Source organism: Ahaetulla prasina, chromosome 1, assembly GCF_028640845.1.
Source record: "Ahaetulla prasina isolate Xishuangbanna chromosome 1, ASM2864084v1, whole genome shotgun sequence".
NCBI lineage: Eukaryota > Metazoa > Chordata > Lepidosauria > Squamata > Colubridae > Ahaetulla > Ahaetulla prasina.
Genome location: NC_080539.1, coordinates 148,290,020 through 148,311,490, shown reverse-complemented (window position 1 = coordinate 148,311,490; position 21,471 = coordinate 148,290,020). Strand labels below are relative to the sequence as shown.

The 21,471-nt window shown below is 36.2% G+C and overlaps 1 protein-coding gene across 1 annotated transcript in view; it reads right to left on the bottom strand.

The window, feature by feature from the left end:
- Positions 1-21,471, bottom strand: part of SNTG2 (syntrophin gamma 2) — a 305,949-nt gene that overhangs the window by 7,467 nt on the left and 277,011 nt on the right. The window contains exons 15-16 of the mRNA XM_058177752.1: positions 5,830-5,922; positions 3,761-3,871 (exon numbers count right to left, since the gene is read on the bottom strand). Of these exons, the coding sequence (XP_058033735.1) occupies positions 3,761-3,871; positions 5,830-5,922 (204 nt within the window). The remainder of the gene's footprint in view (positions 1-3,760; positions 3,872-5,829; positions 5,923-21,471) is intronic.

Sequence of the window (21,471 nt, the reverse complement as noted above, 5' to 3'; positions counted from 1 at the left end):
TAATACACAGTATATTAGACAAGTGTGGGGGAAGAAAGGGGACAATTGCATAAAGAACAATAGAGAGACAACGAGTGTAAAAAAATAAGATATATTTGTGTATTTAAATATAGAATACTCTGTGTGAAAAATATTTAAAAAAGAGAATACCTAGATATACTTTCTCATATGCGAAGGTGGGAGAACTTTGCCCAAATGATAAAGATGACAACTACAGCAACTATCACTAAAGTAGGTAAAAAAATAGCGATAATTCCTTCACCTATTATAGCTTCACCTACAAGTCAAAAATCGACAACGACCACATTTGGCAAAGATAAATCAGATCTGGCAACGAACATGCAAACATGCAAATTAATGATATAAATGCTACAGGAAACAATGAATAAAACTTAAAAAGCAATAGCAAACAATCACGAAGAAACAAAAATGCTACATAAAGAAATAAAGACTGAAATTGGTGAAATGAAGGAGGAAATTAAGAACATGAAAGATAAAATTGGTGATATTCAACAAGTAATGCTAGAAAATGAACAAAAAATTCAAAAAGTGGAATCTAAAATAGAGCACGTTGATAATAAAATAGAAAAGATGGAGCAGAAAGTCCTACAATTAAATAATGAGTTAAGTGAATCAATCACGCATCTGGAAATGGAAAAGCTTCATTATTTTTAAGATTTCAAAACATTCCAGAAGAAAAAGATGAAGACTTGGGAGAAAAAATGGCAGAGATATTAGCAGAAACCCTAGGAAAAGACAAACTAGAAACAAGAAGAGAATTGGACGAGGTTTACACAAAATACGCAAGAAGACATAAAAAGGTGAGAGAGATACATATAAGGTTTATTAAAAGAGCAACGAGAGATGAAATATACAAACAAACAAGAGAGGAATCTATAATATACAAAGGTGAAGAAATTATAGTATTAAAACAAATACCACGCAGAATAACGGACCAGAGACAACAATACCAATTTCTCACGACACAATTAATAAGATACAAGGTCAGGTTTAGATGGTTAGTACCGGAAGGCACACTTATAACATGGCAGGCAAAAAAATATAAGGTAGACACAATTGAAAAAGCGCAGGATTTCTTTGAACAACACTTTGCACAGGAATAAGAACAGGAAAGTAAGAAGGAACTTGAGAGTAGAGATACTAGTGGAAATAGAACAAGAAAGAGAAACACAAAAGAGACAAGAAAAAGAGCGGATAGAAAGAGAAGGAGAAGGAGGAAGGCTAGTAAGAGAGACAAGAAGTACAAAAAAGGCAGAACAAATAAAAAAAGGAAGAGGCAATCAAGGTGTTTGTAGTAAACATTAATGGTTTAAATATACCAAGAAAGAGAGCTCAAACCTTCAACAAATTTAAAAAAAAATAGAAGTAGATGTGATACGTTTACAGGAGGTCCACATCAAAAAGTATTATAGAAAATGCTAGAAAATGTACAATTAGGGAATTGGCTAGAGGCTAGAAATACTAGATGATGAAAAAAGGTGAAAAGCTTATATATACATGTATATAAAATGGCAAGGTATGAAAGAGAATGAATAGTCTAAAGGATAGATAGGATAGAAGATAAAAAGAAGCAAGAGAGAATGGGACAAAAAAGAAAAGTTTAATTAAACAAAACGAGAGGGGGAATAAGGATGTAAATATGAGAGGAATAAGGAAACAAAGCTGATGTAAAGAAGGAACATAGGTTCTATGTCAATGTATGTTATGTATTGTTATTCTTTTTTGTCACATGTTTTATTTTAATGTATGTTATGTATTGTTGTTCTTTTTTGTTAAAAAATAAAAAAATATTAGAAGTGAGGGCCAGCTCCCTGAAAAATGTTCCCTCTAACCCCAGATTGCCATCCCATCGAGACCTTTGGTTTATTTATTTGTCCTAATCTAAGAGTGTCATTTGTCTGAAGCTGAACTGAGAGTCCGCAGTCTGTTTTTTTCTTCTAAAGGATCAGCCCACCAAGTTCTTCTCACTGGGATATTGATTTCTCCCCCTATGATTTTACAACTTCATTCAAAGGTAGCATAATGTTCAGGAGTTATGCTTTGTAAAATATTTCTTCCTTTGGGCACAGTTTCTACTGTTTAATGGATTTTTTTTCGCAGGAATCTTAACCATGGAGTAAATATTATCTAATACCGTCGTAATAAAAGACTATTAAAGGTTATTTCCAAGGGAAATAGAAGCCTAAAAATGTTTCCAGGTTTTGAGAGAAGCTGGGAACCTTTTGAGGTTTTTTTTTGTTTGGGGTACGGCTGGAAGAAGAAACAAGAAACAAGTTTTGACAGAAACTTGTCTACTTTGTTCCTACAGTCTTACAACTTAAATGACGCATTAAAAAATGGGGGAAAAATTATTACAAAAGCATCTGCTTTGTTCTTTTGACATTTGCTAGTTTATCTACTCAAGGGGAATGAAGTTCACCTTGTTTGATGGGTTTCTCATTATTGGCTACACTTTGCTATCCAGCAATTGCAAATCCCATCACAAACTAGGCCATTGTGGCAGTACAAACTGCATTAATAATAAATATTCAAGTTATCCACCTTACTTTTCCTCCCATTCTAGCAGTTTTTGAATCAAAAAAAAAATATGAAAATGAGAAAACTCTGCTTATCAGATTGCTTAATCAACTTTTTCTGTTCTTCTGGCATCATCATAAAGTTACTGTGCCTATATTTGCACAATTTGTGCAACTAGAGAAAATCTCAAATTATTTAGGAAACAGAGAAACATCTGTATAAATTTCAATAGGAAAAAATGGTTTGCAAAGTGGATTATGAATACATTAATATACCAGTTAGGTACATTGGTAAATTGTAAATCTGTTGAACCAAATGTTCACCTGCATAATATTCTGTTTACTTAAAGATTGAATATCCATAGACCATTGACCGACTCTATGTATGAAAGATAAAAATAAAAATCTGGCTCATGGAAAATTTAAATTACTTTTTTTTTTTTGCAGGCCAGCCAGCCAATCAACTATCTCAAATGTTGCTTTAAAAAAAGGCTGGACCAGAAGAACAGAACGTCAATGGAGTAGAAAGGCAGAATCACCAGGAAAAAAAGCTATGAAATCTCATGGCTTCCTCCAACACCGGCTCCACTTAATATCACTTTGAGGGGAAATGAGGGAATGTATGCATGTGCAAGTGCAAATGTGAGAGTGTATCATATATGTGTAAATAAGTACACATGTTCCCAGCCTAACAAGTGACGTGACCATCTGGTCTGAAATCATCCAACACCATTGAAGACAGAATAGTAATGAGCAGTTTTAACTTGGACTGAAAATTTATGAATGCTTTTATGTGTTTTGAAACGTGAATAATATTTACTTCTTAATTTTTGGATTAATTTTTGGAAGGAGAAAGGAATTGCAAATGAAAAGCAATTGTGAATACAGCGGGTGAATTTGATAAATAGAAGTAATGTGATTAGGCACAAAATCATACATAATTGGTTTCTTTAAACAATTGTTACTTAACCACCAACTTTTAACATGTGTATCCATGAACAGAAATTGAAATGTCTGTCACATCAATAGCTCAGCTCAATACAATAAGATATAATAAATACGAGAACAATGCTGATTGGTTATTGGTAATCTACTTTGTGTGGAAATAAAGAGAAATCATGCTATAGATTACCTCTGCAATATGAACTAGAAACCTAGATTACCTTGACGTATTTTCTAGTTCTATAGTATATATTCTATATGCAGCAAAGTATGGTACTCACCTTTGTCTCAATTTGTTTTGTTTCAATATTCTGAAAAAGCAGTTTAACTCGGGTTTTTCCATCATCTGATGACCCCTTGAGCTGAGAAAATTTAAATCTCCAGAGAATCTTCTGCAAGGAAATGGAGAATTCTTAACATTATTGCTCATTGGCTAAAGTTGGAAGATCTGTGATCTTTGCATTTGGACACTAATTATGAATCATTATAGAAAAGATCATCCTTGCACAAACGTCAGCTCTATGGCTTCTTAAAAAATATATTTTGATGATGGGTTATGACCATACACTTACTGTAGTCAAGCAAAGTATTAGAGCCTGGGAAGGCCAACTGGACCAGTCTGCCTTATCCAGGAATGTCCTTCTCAGTAATCAAAAGCCTTTTTTTCCCAAGCCAATAAAGTATTTAAATCCATTAACATCCCACATTCCAAAAAGAGCTAACATCAGCATGTCTTCATGCCCTCCCAACATCTCAAAGGCAAGTATAAATAATTTCCTAAAGAGCTAAGATTGTTCCCCTTGGGGTAGAAGTAGCCACAGAACCCACAACCCATTTTGTGTTACATTGCAGTTTCTCTAATGATGCCAGGACAGGTTTCATAATTCATTTGATGATGTACCCAGACCATTATGATTAAATTTATGCAGTTACTCCTACTAGCCCAATATATTTCTATTTCCTTGAATATGGTAAATACTGTTTGCAACATATGATAAGTGATTGCTGATTATTTATTTTTGAAATGTGCGCAACTTGAGCGCCAACCAACCAACCAACCAACTAACCAACCAAATAAAATATTCTAATGAAAATCAATTCAAAACACTTAGTAATCAGGAACTCAAAATGATCGCCCTCCTCTAGACAGAAACTCCAGCCCTCTTAATTATAATTATATGTTTATATTTTATTTTATCAGAAACTACTCAATTAATTTATTAACTTTCACAATTTTAGTCAATGAGCATAATAAAGAACTACTACAACATGTTGGTATTCACCTGCACTGTAGAAGAGCATCCCAGCTTGGATACACATCTGGCCTCAGTTTAATTTGAATAAGACCAGTGGCTATGCTTTGTATATTCTCAGGAATATTTTGCTGTAAATATTTACATGGTATATATAATAAACTAAGCAGTTTGACATATTTATTTTTATAGTACTAAATAAATTATACGTTCATAGTAGGTCCATCACTTCTTTACTTTTCCTCCTATTTTAATGGATTTCTAGATTTAAAGTTCTGTTCTTTATATTCATGAAAGAATATGAGCTTGCTTGCTATGATTCAGCATTTCATAGACTTGCCTAATAAATTGATTTAGTCAGAGAAGCATTTTATTGATCAAACGTACTGTTCCATAGTTAAATATTGAGAAAGGTATTAAAGAGTTTATAATTTCTTTGGGAATGAAAGTGAATTGGCTAATTTGATTTAAGTCAAATGTTCTCCCTTTAAATTAAATTTGCAGTTTTAAAATCCAATGTGTTGATTAAATACAGCTTACTTGATATATCCAGTAATGTTTCCAATAGCTTTTTAAATGTAGTATTATACATTTATTATCTTTCAAACAATTTTTTCACTATATTCATGTTGGAAAATAGCCAGTCTGATTTATTGTTCAAACATTTTAGAACTTTCTTCACTATGCAATTGTTCAATATCACGTTCTTTCTAGAGATACATTTTAATCAATACTGTTCTGGTGAGTGGGTGGGGGAAATTTTGAAGGCAGATGGGAAGAACTGAAAAGAAACAAAGAAGATTGTTTCCCCCTCTTATTATTATCCTTTCTCTGTGAGAAACAAGCATAGATTAGGTGGACATTTTCCAGGTGAGTCAGAGGAGCAGCAGGGCCATAGATTCTGAAGAACCAAGTTTTTCCCAATCTATCCATAGAGAACCCTTCTCTTTACTCAGTCAAAGCACAGCTCAGTTTCTAATCTTCCACCCTTTGAAATATGAAAGTCGGATTTTTTTTCCCACTCCAGAAATTGATATTCATATTTCCTAAAGTAATAGCATAACGTATTTTATATTTTATTTTCTGATGCTACTTACCTTTGTTTTATTGTCAAAACATGTGAATCCCACAGCAAAATCTAAGGTGAAACACAGACTTTCTCCTTGCCAGGAACACATAAAAGTTTTAGACTAGAGAAAGGATAAAATATGTATTTGTTTAGTGATTTAAAGTGAAACATAAACTGTAAGAGCTGTAATCTTTTATATGCTCACTTATAAGTTTAGTAACAATACACTGCAGTTGAATAGAAGGAGTAAGAATCCATGTAAAACCACAGTCCAAAAGGGGGTGATATGCTACATCTGAAACACTTCTAATATTCAAGATTTTTCACGCACTTTTTGACTTGAGGATTATTGTATTTCATATATAATAATTCCCTTCTCACTGCTATGGGTGTTCTGTGTCTTCCTCAATCTCAGGACCTTTATCAGAAGCCTGGGAGTTTGAGAGTATTGCCTAGCATCTTAGCTGCTCCTAACAATGCACTGGACAGAAAGCTGTGAAGTTGTTCCTAGGATGTGTTGGAGCCACCCTTCCAGCTTAAAAGTCACAGCCCTGAGTGTTCTTACCACCACTGGGACCACTTTGGTCTTTACTTTCCATATCCTCTCCAGGCTCCGATATCTCTCCAGCTTCTCATACCCCTTCTTTATGAAGTTGTTGTCTTTTGGCATCACTACATCTAGCAACCACTGCTGTCTTCTGATCCTTGTCTGCTATCATGATGTCTAGTCGTTTGGCCAGTACCTATCTGTCCATCTGGATCTAGCACTCCACAGGATCTTCACTCTCTTATTTGCTATGATCTTCTCTGGAATCTTCTAGTGGGACTTGGGAAGGACTGGCCCAGACCTGGACATTTTACAGCCCCTGGGCTGCACCTGGCCCTTTGGCTGTTCCTGTCAGGCCTGTTTGGTCAATCAGAAATTACAAATGAGATAAGCTGCAGAGGAAACTAGGACAGGTCCGGCTCTGCACAATCACTGTGTGCTCCTTCAGTTGGCTGGTGGCTATGGGAGGGCAAAGAGAGAAAATAGTTTTCTTCGCCCGCAGAGCATTCACCCTTTGCCTGGAGCAACTTGAGGAGTTGAAGTGATGGAGTTTGAGGACATCAGATCAGGTTCAGCCCTTCACAACAGTTCCAGTTTCTCATGTGGCCCCTTGGCAAAATTGTCCACCCCTGGTCTAGCCTGCATACTGTGCAGATATTCCTGTACATAATACCAGCTACAGGACTTACAAAAGTTCATTTAGTGGCCTTTCAAAGTTACAATGGCAGAGAAAAAAGTAACTTATGGCCGTTTTTTACACTTGAAGACTTCTGCAGCATCCCCATGGTCACATGATCAAAATTCAGACACTTGGCAACTGACTCACATTTGTGACCATTGCAGTGTCCTGGGATCATGTGGTCCCCTTTTGTGACCTTCTGACAAGCAAAGTCAATGGAAAAGCCAGATTCACTTAACAACAATGTTACTAACTTAACGAAGGTGGCAAGACGGGTCATAAAATGGGGAAAAATTCACTTAACAAATGTCTCACTAAGTAGCATAAATGTTGTTCTGTTCGGTGTATGCTATTCCTGCTGCATCTTACACATTGCCGTTATGTGATGAACTGTCTCTGAGGCCTCTCTGCACAGTCTTCCCTCAGGTCCTGTCTCGTTTGGACTGAAGTTGCTGAATTCAAATGAATTTGAATGAAGGAATTCAAATATAAATTCTCAGGTTACTTTGTAACACCTGACACGAGCTTTGTATTTGAGGTGAACAAACTCTGCACCAAGTGGAAAATCCAACAGGTTCCTAACAAACCTAGCAGACAACTTTGTTTCCCAAAAAATAGAGAAGGCGACAAGGGGATCAGCCATATTGGACTTAATTCTCACTAACAGAGATGAAATGATAGAAGGTGTTGAAGCTACAGGAACCTTGGGGGCAAGTGACCACGCAATATTGGAATTCAACATTAAGCAAATACAAGTAGTAGAACAAAGTCAAACTAGAGTCTTGGACTTTAAGAGAGCTAATTTCAATAAACTTAGAGAGATCTTGAGAAGGATTCAATGGATGAGAATCCTCAGGGGGAAAACAACTCAAGAAGCTTGGGAAATTTTGAAAAGTGAGATTATAAAAGCACAGTCTAACACAATACCAATGAAGAAGAAAAATAGTAGATCACAAAAGAAACCAGCATGGATGCATAAAGAACTATCTGACAAATTGAAAGACAAAAAGGACAAATATAAAAAGTGGTAAGAGGGCAAATAACTAAGGCAGAATATCAGCAAATAGCCCGAGCCTGTAAAGATGAAGTGAGGAAAGCTAAGGCTCACAATGAACAAAGGCTAGCGACAAAAGTAAAAAATAATAAAAAAAGCTTCTTCCAACATGTTAAAAACAAGAAAAAAGTCAAGGAAACAATTGGCCCATTGCTGGGAGAAAGTGGCAAGAAGACGACAAGCAACAGGGAGAAAGCAGATCTACTTAACTCATTTTTTGCATCTGCCTTTACACAAAAGGAAAAAAACAATCCACAAAAAACAGATTAGAAACACAAGTTAAAATAGGGAAGAAAATGGTAAGTGAACACCTGTCTACCCTAGACGAGTTCAAATCACCAGGACCGGATGGATTACACCCCAAGGTTCTGAAGGAACTGGCAGGCGTGATCTCAGAACCACTGAACTATATCTTTCAAAGATCCTGGAGCACAGGGGAGCTGCCAGAGGACTGGAAAAGTGCTGATGTAGTTCCCATCTTCAAAAAAGGAAAAAACAGATCCAGGAAACTACAGACCTATCAGTCTGACCTCAATACCGGGGAAGATTCTGGAAAAGATAATCAAGCAACGAATCACCGAACACCTAGAAGCAAACAAAGTAATAACCAAAAGCCAACATGGGTTTGTCAAAAACAGATCATGCCAGACTAATCTTATCGCATTCTTTGACAAAATGACAAAATTAGTAGACCAGAGGAATGCTGTTGATATAATTTACTTGGACTTCAGTAAAGCATTTGATAAAGTAGACCATAACCTACTACTAGATAAAGTAGAAAAATGTGGGTTAGACAGCACCACCACCAGATGGATTCGTAACTGGCTGACCAACCGCACTCAACGTGTAGTCCTCAACGGAACTACATCCACATGGAGGGAAGTATGCAGTGGAGTACCCCAAGGCTCTGTTTTAGGCCCAGTACTCTTCAACATCTTCATCAATGACTTGGACGAGGGATAGATGGGGAACTCATCAAATTTGCAGATGACACCAAGCTGGCAGGAATAGCTAACACTCCAGAAGATAGGCTCAAGTTACAGAAAGATCTTGACAGACTTGAACATTGGGCGCTATCTAACAAAATGAAATTCAACAGTGAAAAAGTAAGGTTCTACATTTAGGCCAAAAACAAAATGCACCAGTACCGTATATGTGGTACCTTGCTCAATAGTAGTACCTGTGAGAGGGATCTTGGAGTCCTAGTGGATAACCATCTAGATATGAGCCAGCAGTGTGCAGCAGCTGTTAAAAAGCCAACACAGTTCTGGGCTGCATAAACAGAGGATAGAATCAAGATCACGTGAAGTGCTAGTACCACTTTATAATGCCTTGGTAAGGCCACACTTGGAATATTGCATCCAGTTTTGGTCGCCACGATGTAAAAAGATGTTGAGACTCTAGAAAGAGTGCAGAGAAGAGCAACAAAGATGATTAGGGACTGGAGGATAAAACATATGAAGAACGGTTGCAGGAACTGGGTATGTCTAGTTTAACAAAAAGAAGGACCAGGGGAGACATGATAGCAGTGTTCCAATATCTCAGGGGCTGCCACAGAGAAGTGGGAGTTGGGCTGTTCTCCAGAGCACCTGAGGGTAGAACAAGAAGCAATGGGTGGAAACTGATCAAGGAAAGAAGCAACTTAGAACTAAGGAGAAATTTCCTGACAGTTAGAACAATTAATAAGTGGAACGACTTGCCTTCAGAAGTTGTGAATGCTCCAACACTGGAAATTTTTAAGAAAATGTTGGATAACCATCTGACTGAGATGGTGTAGGGTTTCCTGCCTGGGCAGGGGGTTGGACTAGAAGGCCTCCAAGGTCCCTTCCAACTCTGATGTTATGTTATGTTATGTTAAGTGTCAGCACAGTCCAATGTCAATGTGTAATTGAATCATGTGTCACATCTATATTATGTGCCATGACACATATTAATACGTAACTGCAAATGAACAGTTTAAAAATGTGAATATCTTTCTTTTTTTCTTTTGGGATTAAATATCTCTGAATGTTTCATCATTTTTTACAAACTTCCTGGACATATTTATTCCAAATGTAGTTGAGTTGACAATCACTAATTTTAGTAACCAGAAGAAACTTTTTAACACATCGTTTAAAAAAGAAACAGTATACAGAAGATGTAAAATGCTGCAAAACTTGCAAGAAAATTTACATTTTGATCTACAGTATACGTATATTTGCATATTTTTGTTATCCACAGTACCTTTAACAATAAATCTTTGTTCATATATGATGAGTAGCATCTAAGAGAAATTGATAACAGTTTTCAATTTGAAATGTGAAAACTTTTATCTTGAATAAATTTTATGTTTTGGGCTAAATATCTATGCAGGCATTATTTAAAGTGTGCCCAATAATGTGAAGTGGGACAACTTCGAATTAAGTAGATATGTATTAAACTTTCTCAGTTTGCAAATACCTTTCTAATAACTTTTGGGCAGTTATGAACATAACTGACCATGATAATTGGTTTTCTTTGCACCATAAATCCTTATAACAAGGTCCTTTCTTTTTACAGATGTTTGCACAGAACAGGATTAGGCCTTTGGCAATAGGCACAGAACATGGAGGCAAAAGAGGTTTTCTAACCTTTTGAAAATATCTTGCATGTATGGATTTGGGGCCACAAATTTAACTTAACTCAGTCATCATATATAATGGCTTGAAACAAGTGTAATATTTTATGCATGTGCATAACTGCAAGCAAATATCAGAAAAACAGCTCCATATGCTGTATGTAGAATATAATAGCATTTAGACCTAGGTCAAAAGAAGCCTTGGCAAATATGCCTTGAGGGAAACATTAAAGTACTTCAAATATAGCAGTCCTACTGTAACAATAGGTATATAGCTTAATGTTTCTCATACTTTGTGTGACTGCATAAATGTTAGGCTAAAGACAGCATCTACAGGAGTGTTTACAAACATTTTCTCTAGTGAATTTCTGCCTTGTTTTGTGGGTCTGGATTATTTATTTTGGTTACAGGTGCAAAATATCAAAAATATATTCCTATTCATATATTCAGTTTGAGACTAGTCAAAATCAAAATGTACTAACATTATGCTCTTATTAGACTTTTAAGCACCATCTTGGTTTCCTCCTTCCGGTAGTTCATACACATCTGTCCATTTGACCCGCCTCCCCAAATTCTGCATGCAGGCTTTATTATTTGTGTGCATAAACACATCAATGTATATTCTTTTTTTCTTCAGAATATACATATTTTTTGCATCCTGAGCTCTGTGGACATCAGAAATACTAGGTAGTGTTTTGTTTTGTTTTGGGATTAAATATCTCTGAATGTTTCATCATTTTTTACAAACTTCCTGGACATATTTATTCCAAATGTAGTTGAGTTGACAATCACTAATTTTAGTAACCAGAAGAAACTTTTTAACACATCGTTTAAAAAAGAAACAGTATACAGAAGATGTAAAATGCTGCAAAACTTGCAAGAAAATTTACATTTTGATCTACAGTATACGTATATTTGCATATTTTTGTTATCCACAGTACCTTTAACAATAAATCTTTGTTCATATATGATGAGTAGCATCTAAGAGAAATTGATAACAGTTTTCAATTTGAAATGTGAAAACTTTTATCTTGAATAAATTTTATGTTTTGGGCTAAATATCTATGCAGGCATTATTTAAAGTGTGCCCAATAATGTGAAGTGGGACAACTTCGAATTAAGTAGATATGTATTAAACTTTCTCAGTTTGCAAATACCTTTCTAATAACTTGGGCAGTTATGAACATAACTGACCATGATAATTGGTTTTCTTTGCACCATAAATCCTTATAACAAGGTCCTTTCTTTTTACAGATGTTTGCACAGAACAGGATTAGGCCTTTGGCAATAGGCACAGAACATGGAGGCAAAAGAGGTTTTCTAACCTTTTGAAAATATCTTGCATGTATGGATTTGGGGCCACAAATTTAACTTAACTCTGTCATCATATATAATGGCTTGAAACAAGTGTAATATTTTATGCATGTGCATAACTGCAAACAAATATCAGAAAAACAGCTCCATATGCTGTATGTAGAATATAATAGCATTTAGACCTAGGTCAAAAGAAGCCTTGGCAAATATGCCTTGAGGGAAACATTAAAGTACTTCAAATATAGCAGTCCTACTGTAACAATAGGTATATAGCTTAATGTTTCTCATACTTTGTGTGACTGCATAAATGTTAGGCTAAAGACAGCATCTACAGGAGTGTTTACAAACATTTTCTCTAGTGAATTTCTGCCTTGTTTTGTGGGTCTGGATTATTTATTTTGGTTACAGGTGCAAAATATCAAAAATATATTCCTATTCATATATTCAGTTTGAGACTAGTCAAAATCAAAATGTACTAACATTATGCTCTTATTAGACTTTTAAGCACCATCTTGGTTTCCTCCTTCCGGTAGTTCATACACATCTGTCCATTTGACCCGCCCTCCCCAAATTCTGCATGCAGGCTTTATTATTTGTGTGCATAAACACATCAATGTATATTCTTTTTTTTTCTTCAGAATATACATATTTTTTTTGCATCCTGAGCTCTGTGGACATCAGAAATACTAGGTAGTGTTTTGTTTTGTTTTGTAAACGGTATGACAAAACTCAAGATTTTAATATTTTGGTACCAAACAAGATCCAGAAGCTTTGCCTTCAGAAATATATTTGCAATAATTATGGATTTAAGGAAAGGCTTTAAAACTATGAAGCAGATCCAGAGACCAATGCTCTTGATCTAACTCTAGCTGATCCTAAATATATCATAATTATAAAATGAATATTTCTTGTATACCTCTGTAAAAAAAAATCAGAATTTGATCTTCACAGTGCTCCTCAGAGTATGTAGAAAATTCTGAAATAGGCACCCTTGTCCTATATGAATTCCTTTTGTGTCTTTTTAAAATACAATTGTGCGATTGCCATTAGCAGGTTACTATTATTGCTTTTAAAAAAAATATCAGCCATATATAAGCTAGAGCTGCATAGTGTATCTGTTTGATTGCAGCAAGACTGCAAAAATTACACTGCATTGACTAGAGTTATCCACAGGATCCGATGCTTAATCCAAAATGATGAAAGTGATTTTGCGCAAAGCTCTTCCTTTCATATGTGTAGCATAACATGGGCACAGCTAGCATTGTGGCAGCAAAACACGTCTTTCCTCTTCCTCCTCCCGCCATGAGAATAAAAAGATAAAAATATTAATGAAGAAGATTTTTGGACAGAGAGAAACTAAGTTAAGATCAATTTAAAAATATACCCATTGTTGGAGCAAACCAATTACTGCACAAAATCTATCCACATGCTGTCACTCTCTAATAATTGCTTGCCATAATATATTCTGTAAAATTGTGCTATTTTAGTGCACGCACCTGCCTCGGTATATGGATATTGAGGAAGGAAAATAAACAACTGAATCAAACTTTTTAAAAAATAATTGAAATGCATAGAAAATCTTGTAGAGTACAAGATAGAACCGATCAAAAGTGAAATAACTTGAAGTAGAATAACTTCAATTTGCACATCCTTCCAGAGATTGCTCATTAGCCCTTGAGAACCAGTTGATTTACTTCCAGCCATTGCTTGATAGATTCTGAAAGATTTTCCCTACCTTCTCCACTTTTTGATTAATAAATCACAGAGCTATCATACTTGGATAGTAAAAATCCAAATAACCAATAAAGGTAAAGGTTCCCCTTGCACATATATACTAGTCATTCTTGACTCTAGGGGGCAGTGCTCATCTCCGTTTCAAAGCCAAAGGGTCAGAGCTTTCTGAAGACATCTCTGTGGTCATGTGGCTGGCATGACTAAATGCCAAAGGCACACAGAACGCTGTTATCTTCCCACCAAAGGTGGTCCCTATTTTTCTACTTGCATTTTTAATGTGCTTTCAAACTGCTAGGTTGGCAAAAGCCGGGACAAATAACAGGAGCTCACCCCGCTATGCGGCACTAGGGATTTGAACTGCTGAACTGCCGACCTTTTGATCGACAAGCTCAGCATCTTAGCCATTAAGCCACTGCTTCCCTTAGGAAATAACCAATAGATGGCAACAAAGATATGGAAAACATGCCCTTGTTGCCATATAGATATTGGCAACCTAGACAGAATAGCTCTAATCTGATACACCTTGTTCAAAAAACTATTAGGAGCTGCTTTATCAGTATGCCTACTTGATCACAATACAAATCCTTTTCAAAACCCTTTTTTCTGTTCTTATTTGTTTTGATTCATGCAGCTGTCTAAAACTAACATAGCTGAAGCAGGTATCCCGATTTAGATTTTCCTCTGAAAGAATCATGAATGTAATTAGTAATATGCAGCATCAAACCAAGCACTTAAATAAAATAAGGATAAGAATGGAAGTATATTTTTTCTTCCTATTGCAGATCTTTTATTATTACTTTGGCTGATTCTTTATGCAATAATTTCAGCTCAAATGCTTGTGGGTAAGTGACTGTTCAAAGTTAAAATGGCCTGAAAAAAGTGACTTAAGACTGCTTTTCACATTCATGACCACTGATATATCCCTACGGTCATGTGATCAAACTTCAGACGCTTAGCAACTGGCATGTAACTGGCAATTGCAGTGTCCCGGGATCATGTGATCACCTTTTGTGACCTTTTGACAAGCAATGTCAATGAGAAGCCAGATTCACTTAATAACCATGTTACTAACTGAACAGTGATTCATTTAACAATTAGTTAGTGCAAGAAAGGTCATAAAATGGGGCAAAACTCACTTAACAACTGTCTTGCTTAGCAACAGAAATTTTGGGCTCAATTGTACTTGTAAAACAAGCTCTGTACCTGATTGTTTTATTAATTTTAATTGGAGTTATTATTTTAGGGTTTTAAATTTTTAAATTTCAGCCATTTTTGTAATATGTTCGGTTTTAAGTTTCTGTTTTAAATGTGAATATTGTGGGTTTTTAAATTTTTGGTTGTACACTGCCCTGAGTCCTTCGGGAGAAGGGCGGTATAAAAATCTAATAAAATAAATAAATAAATAAATAAATAAAATTGTCTTCTAGGTCATAGACACATTTACAATAACCTCTCTAATGACTGTATGTAGATCCTCCCACTTTCCTCACTGTGTGAAATTATGGCTAATATCTAAACACATGTTAGGAGAAGCAATGCACCATATTTAGCAGGTTTTACAAAAGGTCACTCTCATGCAGTCGAAGAGTAGCACATAATTATTGTAGCTTCCGCCGTTCAGAGCTGAAATGACAAACGAGCGTCATCTTACAATGTCTTTCACAATGCTCATTACAAAATACCTTTTGGGATTTATTTATTCAAATTTATATGGCAGCAGCTTCCTGTGAAAAGCTATGTGATATTTATTTATTTATTTATTTATTCATTCATTCATTCATTCATTCATTCATCCATCCATCCATCCATCCATCCATCCATCCATCCATCCATCCATCCATTCATTGTATTAGCTGCTTTAATCACTGCAAAAAACTAGATGGTATACAAAGACTGAGAAACTATTTAAAATAGGCCAAGTCTCTCCAGGAGAGGTAGTTTAGCATAAAGGTTAAAGGCAATGGACTAGAAGTCATGGAATTATGAGTTTTTATCTTGCCTTAGTGATGCAAACCAGCTAGTTTGGGCCAGTCACATCCTTAGTCCTAAAAAGAAGGCAAAAATCATTTCTGAAGGTGTTCAGCTGCATGAACTTGTCCAGCTGGTTGCCAGAAGAGTGACTTACAAATCTCACCAACAATTAAGTAAAACACAAACTATCCACAGCAGAGAAATGACAATAAAAATAATAGACAAGTGGGATAACAAGTCCCTCTGCCCCGGGCTTTTGAGAAAAACAAAAACAAAAAAACAGGGTCCTGTTGACTGCCAGAATTGGGGCCATATATCTTCAGGCGGAATGCTATCCTCTAAGGCAGAGGGCAGCCACACAAGAAGGCATGTCCTCAGGATCTGGAAGGATTTGAAATTGCTTGGCTGATGGGACCAGGAACAAGTCAACTCTGCCAGCAAGCTGATAAGCAAAAATAGTAATAAAATGTTGGCTATAAGTATTCAGGGCCCAAGTTATGAAGCCCTTTATAGGTAACAATCAGTACTTTAAATTATACTTGGAAGCCAACTGAAAACTAGTGCACCACTTTAGTTTCTGCAGAGCTTGCAGACTCACTACATCTTCTGTTTGCAACACAGATGTTTTAACTAAACTAAAACTCTCTAGATTAGCGGGCCTCGATCCCACAAAAAACTAGTTAATTAGCGGTGTCACATGGGTGAAAAAAGATTCATCCAGAACTATTTGTGCTGCTGCATGGTGGACCTACTGGCTCTTCCAAGTGGAAGCTGGTAGAACCTATTACAATAGTCCAATTAAGGTAACCAAGGCATAAGAGGGACATATCAATTCAAAAGTGAGTTCTGTTGGCATGCTAGATATATATATATCTACACAAAGGTCTTCCTGGACATAGCTGAAGTTGCTCATCAAAGAATCAGGAGGCCACGAATTCACTCCCAAATTTTGTAAGATCTGAGGTAACTGAACTGAGCTGAAAACTAGTATTGGAAGTTCTCTGGAAATGAATGACCCTTGTATCCTGAGTCACTCAGCCTGCTAGGTTGCTGGGTTTTCCCAACCAGACCCTCCAGGATTTAGGAAAGGATCCTGACAGCATTGCCTGTTTAGACCAGGGTCAAGATGTATCCTGACAGACCTGGAATTATCCAGTGCTCTCAAGGTTAAAGCTTTTCCTCCCTGTGGGCCAGCTCAGTGTTGTATAGATACCAAAAGCTTTGCACTTAATTAAGACACCCAGATGCAGACACATCTGCCTTATAGTTATAAAAATATAAAAGCACGAAAGCGTCAAGTTAGGGAAGAGGAGATTGTTGGGTGGAGATGTTTTTATATAGCATGGATTCATGATCCTGTGTGTTATCAAAAAGGAAAAATCTGCAGCTGGACGCCCAGCGGGAACAAGCAGGACCCAAGAGAGAGATCTGCTGAATGAATTGTAGTTTTTGAACAACAGACCAGATGTCAGCACAGATAACTTGACAAAAGTGCTGGAATCCAAGAAGACCAGAAAAGAGTTATTTTCCTTTCTTTCCATTTTTCTCCCTAGACTGTCAGCAAGCTCTAAAGTGAAATCACAGAAAGAAACTGCAGGAGCGAGCGAGGGACTGAATGAAACAGGTAAGAAACTGTTTCCAAGGAACTGTATATTGACAACTTGTAAAGGTGACTGTGTATATTAATTATCACTGTAAATAGAGAACTGTGTATGGAAAATTCCTGTCCAGTTTTCCCGTCTTCTACCTTCAAAGATATTGATTGATGCATGACCCAGGCTAACAGATGACTTCACCCAAGGGCCTTGTGTACACATTGAATAGCGGTAGAGAGAATTCCAAGTCCTGAAAAACCCCACAAAGCAAGATTTCAGGTTTCATGTCTTCTATTAACACTGAGTGGGACAGAAAAAGGAGAAAAAAGGAACACTGGTGAAGAATAGTGGCAACTACTCCCAACATTTTTGATATGGTTCCAAATAAAACTATGATCAATGGTATTAACTGCTGGTTGGGAGCAAATAGGACCAAGAAAGTCACACCAACTCTATTCTGCTGCTGCCAGAGTTAAAGCACATGCCATTATCCCATCTGATTTGAAGTGAATACTAAGTACCAATTAAAGAAGATGAGTATGGGTTTAAAATTAGAGGAAGAAACTTCAATAACTGCATGTATGCTAATGACACTGAGAGCTGAAAATGCAAACAATTTGCAAACTCTGGTAATGAAAGGAGTATAATGAAAACATTGTTTTTTTTCTTCTGTTCAATCATGTCTGATTCTTGGAGATTGTTCCTGCAGTTTCTTGGCAAGGTTTTTTCAAAAGTGGTTTGCCATTGCCTCCTTCCTAGGGCTGAGAGAGAATGACTGGCCCAGGATCACCCCATTTGGCTTTGTGCCTAAAGTGGGACTAGAACTCACGGTCTCCTGGTTTCTAGCCTGCTGCCTTAACCACTACACCAAATGGCTCTCTTAATGAAAACACAGGCTAAGGTTAAATATGAAGAAAATAAAACTAATGACAACAAGGTACAGCAACCAACCTAAACTTTGCCAATGAAGGTACTGCAGTAGTGGACAATTTCTGCCTTTTGGGATCAGTTATTAAACAATGAAGGCACACAAGAAACACGCTGCTGACTAATACTTGATAATATAGCAGTGAAGACCTTAAGAAAGATACTCAGATGTTAAGATGATACAAAGATGAGAGTCTTGTAGGCAGTGGTTTTTTCTGTGATTTTTCTATGGAAACGAAAGATGGACTTTGAAGGAGGAGGATTAAAAGAGGACTGACTGCTTTTGAACTTTGGTGTTGTTGAACTTTGGAGAAGGCACCTGAGAATATACCATGGATAGCCAAGAAAACAGGCAAATGGATCATAGAACAAATCTTACTTGAGGCACAAATGTTCAAACTATCAAAGTTCTTGGACATAGTATACAAAGAGAGTTAGCTCTCTGGAGAAGTGGGAAATGTGGAAGGAAACAGAAAAAGAGGATTACCATCAACAAGGGCTTACAATAGGTCTTTTAAGACCTGAAGGACTTGGTAAGAGGCTAGATCATTCTGAAAAAAATATCTGTGGTATGTAACTGCTAAGAGCTGACACTGACTTAACAGCACACCATCATAATCTTAATATATTTTGGCATTCTTTGATTACACTATATCATTCCTACATGCTATATTCTAGATATTTGTAGAAAATGCCCTATGTTCCATTTCAATACAGCTGAAATGTTTTGTGTTGCATACATTCTCACTATATGTTCTAATGTATTATTAATCTTGTAACTGATGAAAAATCCAAGTAAGTTTCAAATTAGCAAACAAATAAAGTTTACTTTTGAGACATAAAATATGTACTACATCCGTGTACTAGGAGTTTCTAAAATTAGAGTGGAAGCAAACTGGATTTCATAATGGAGAAAGAAATGACTGAGAAACCTGAATTTGTAATACGCTCCTATGCATAATGAAAACAATCTAAACCTTAATTGTGTAATTAAAGTCGTTCTTCTAGGAACAAACAGATCATTATCTTCTAATGACCACATAAATCTGGTCTTATTTAACTGCTATTCATATCTCACCGAGTTTACAGAACCTATTACCCAGTTTTATTTTCTTTGGTTTTCCCAGAAAGAGAGTTAAATATCTTTTCCCCAAAAAGAAAAATATGTAACCTTGCCTGGATTTATCATTTGCTATGACTTAACTATTACGAATTTAAAGGTGGAAGCATCAACATTTTGACAAGGATATAACAAGATGTCAGCTAATGCAGAGTTCAGAATGGTGACGTTGAACAACAGACATGATCAAAACAATTTTGGCAAATCTCAGAGCGTGTCTTTCATAGTTAAATATGCAAAGAGAGTTCAATTGTGATTATCATATATTAGTTTTTTAAAAAAGGGTGTGCTTGATTTTCCTATAAAGATCTGATGTTAAAATGACCATCTAGTAGTCACCCTGGGAAAAAACCCCAAATGCTGAATTAGATCATTATAAGCGGTATCACATTTTATATTTTTAATTTGATTTACATTAGGAGATCTCCAACCTGTTTAAACCTTATGGTTCTAGATTTTTAATTGTTGATATAAGCCAAGCATGAATACCGTTGCTTAATTCTAAGGGAGAGTTAGAAGGGGTTTGGAAATAGCTGTTAGTTATATAGATTTATAATGCAGGAAGTCCTTGACTTGCGACTGGTCACTCAGTGGCTATTCAAAGTTACAGCAGACCCCCTATTTATGACCTGGTTTCAAAGATATGACCGTTGCACTGCCTCTGCAGTTATATGAACAAAATTTAGGTGCCTGCAATCTGCCTGCATTTATGACTGACTGCAGGGGCTGCTTTCTTTCCTCAACACAACCTCTGGAGTTTCCAGAAGGAGATCTTCAGAAGGCAAGTGAGCGATGGGTGATGGAAGATAGGGAGGAAGGTATGAGTTCAATATTTGACAGCATAAAGTATAAATATTTTATATTTTAAATATTTTATATTTAGGTAACTCTTGACTTACAAACATTTGTTTAGTGACCCTTCAAAGTTACAGTGGCACTGAAAAAAGTGATTTATAGCCGATTTTCACCATTGCAGCATCCCCATGATCGTGATCAAAACTTGGACACTAGGCAACCGGTTCAGGTTTCTGATGGTTGCAGAGTCCTGGGGTCATGTGATCATCTTTTGCAACCTTTTGACAAGCAAAGTCAATGTGGAAGCCAGATTCACTTAACAACCATGATACTAACTTAACAACCGCAGTGATTCACTTAACAATTGTGGCAAGAAAGGTTGCAAAAATGGGGCAAAACTGCCTTAACAACTGTCTCACTTAGTAACAGAAATTTTAGGCTCAAGCATGGTCATAAGTCGAGGATTGCCTGTATTTAAAATATAAAAGACAGCAGGCCTGAGGTATGTGGGAACTCAAGGGGAGCGCAGCGTACCTCAGTGGTTGGGAGAAATCTTGGGAAACCTGGGGCAGGTGTCTCTGGGTCTAAGCTAGGTCTCCCACACCGTGATCCACTGAGTGATCTGCTGGATGCTTAATAATCACATTGGGAAGAGCAGGGATGAGGTTTGTCAAATGAGATGATCACTAGACTGTCACAACTTGCAAACGTAATGGCCAAGCTCCATTATGGTTCTATGTTGAGGCCCACTTGTATAGATTTAGACTATCTGTATTGCAAACAGTGAAATAATTAATTCTGAAATCCTTTTAAGATAAATCGCTCTCTACTTATCATAGCTACTGAAGGTATACAGTAGAAAAGGAGGTAACAAGTTGAAGGAACACTTTTTTATTTTTTATTTATTGGTAAAGCATGTATAAGGTAAGAGTTTGTATCTATTGTGTGATTGTCTTTTTTTTATTGTGTAACTTATTTATTTTTATTTATTTATTTATTTTGTCACAATAATATATGTAGGTATCATACAAAAGGTTATGTAGTATATAAACACATATATGAGTAAATATAAGAAGGTATAAGCATATATATATATAGGAAGAAGAAAAGAAAAACAATAGGACAGGAACGGTAGGCACGTTTGTGCGCTTATGCACGCCCCTTATGGTCCTCTTAGGAATGGGGTGAGGTCAATAGTAGACAGTTTTTGGTTAAAGCTTTTAGGATTATGAGAAGAGACCACAGAGTCAGGTAAAGTATTCCAAGCACTGATGATTCTGTTACAGAAGTCATATTTTCTGCAATCTAGATTAAAGCGGTTGACATTAAGTTTAAATC